The sequence below is a fragment of the Gavialis gangeticus genome, unplaced genomic scaffold (genome assembly GCF_001723915.1).
Source record: "Gavialis gangeticus isolate Ggan-Ray unplaced genomic scaffold, GavGan_comp1, whole genome shotgun sequence".
Taxonomy (NCBI): Eukaryota; Metazoa; Chordata; order Crocodylia; family Gavialidae; genus Gavialis; species Gavialis gangeticus.
Genome location: NW_017728992.1, coordinates 192,184,725 through 192,185,989, shown reverse-complemented (window position 1 = coordinate 192,185,989; position 1,265 = coordinate 192,184,725). Strand labels below are relative to the sequence as shown.

The 1,265-nt window shown below is 50.8% G+C and overlaps 1 protein-coding gene across 1 annotated transcript in view; it reads left to right on the top strand.

Annotated features, from left to right (window-relative positions):
* The first annotated feature begins 273 nt into the window (after window positions 1-273).
* HHLA1 (HERV-H LTR-associating 1) overlaps window positions 274-1,265 on the top strand; it is a 43,454-nt gene continuing 42,462 nt past the window's right edge. Inside the window, exon 1 of the mRNA XM_019519606.1 lies at window positions 274-283. Coding sequence (XP_019375151.1) covers window positions 274-283 — 10 coding nt within the window. The remainder of the gene's footprint in view (window positions 284-1,265) is intronic.

Genomic DNA, 1,265 nt, shown 5'->3' with positions numbered 1-1,265 from the left:
ATTTGTGTTTTGTATTGCTTTAGTGCTTCAAGGGTCCCACTGAGATGAGATCCCTATTGTGTTGGTCCCTGTTCAAACATATGGTAAAAGAGAATCCTTGTCTGGAAGAATTAACAACTTAGGATCATAAGGAAGTAGGGCTGGGAAGTTCCCCATGAGGTCTGCTAGTTTAGCCCCTACAGAAGGCAGGATCATCCCTGACTAAACCATCCCAGTCAAGTGTCTTCTCTCCTTTTAAATAAAGAGACAAAGGGTGGGAGGGAAATGACCATTATGCTAACAGGTAACTGAGGCACAGAGAGACTAAGTGGTTACAAAGGGAGTCAGTGGCAAAGTCAAGAATTAAGCTTAGATCAATTGTCCTCAAACTTTTTAGATCCAAAGCCCCCCTCATTAGACTTGAGGTGGCCTTCAGAGAATGCTGGTTATTAGTTTTCACTTGTATTGTTATACAGGTTTCCCTCGATTTATGCGGTACATGTATTCCTGGAGAATGGCACATAAATCAAATTTGCCTAAAGCAAACCCAGTTTATAATGTAACAAATTGGGATAGTCTCCCATGGTGGTAGGGGAGGGAGGGAGTGAGACTGGGACTAGGGAAGGGGTGAGGGGAGGGACTGCATCAAAGCAGTGGGAACTGTGAGTGGGTGCAGGATGGGGGGTGTAGGATGAGGGGGGCCTGGCTCTTGCTGCTATGCACCCCCTGGAAAGGTTGTGGGCTGGGGGGCTGTGCTGGGCTCTGCTGTTGTCCCGCATGCAGATCTTGGGGTCCATGCTCCCCTGGGAAGAGCCTGATGTGGCCCTACCGGGGGACACATAGCAGCAAGAGCCATGCCCCTTGGCCCGCACCCCCCCTCCTTCATCCCCCCCTTCTTGTGCTCCATACCCACTCACAGTTCCTGCTGTCTTGCTGCCTGCTGTGGTCCAAGGCCTCTGCTTCTCCCCACTCACGCCACTCCCTGTTTCAGTGGCTGTAGGAGCAGCTGATGCCTGTAGTCGCTGGGCTGCACTGTGCCCCGAACCTCCCAGGGCTCTGTTTTTCTCCATTCACCCCAGCTGCTGCAACAGACCTGGGAGCAGCCAACACCACCTGCCTGAACTACAGCATGGCACAGCCCAGGTGCTGGGGTAATTGGGACAAGCGGACCCCAATCGCATAAGAGTGAGTTTACCTTACATATAAGGAATTTTGGGGTAGAAAAAGGGTGATTACATAAGAGCAGATTTGCATATATGGAACCCGCATAAATCGAGGGAAACCTG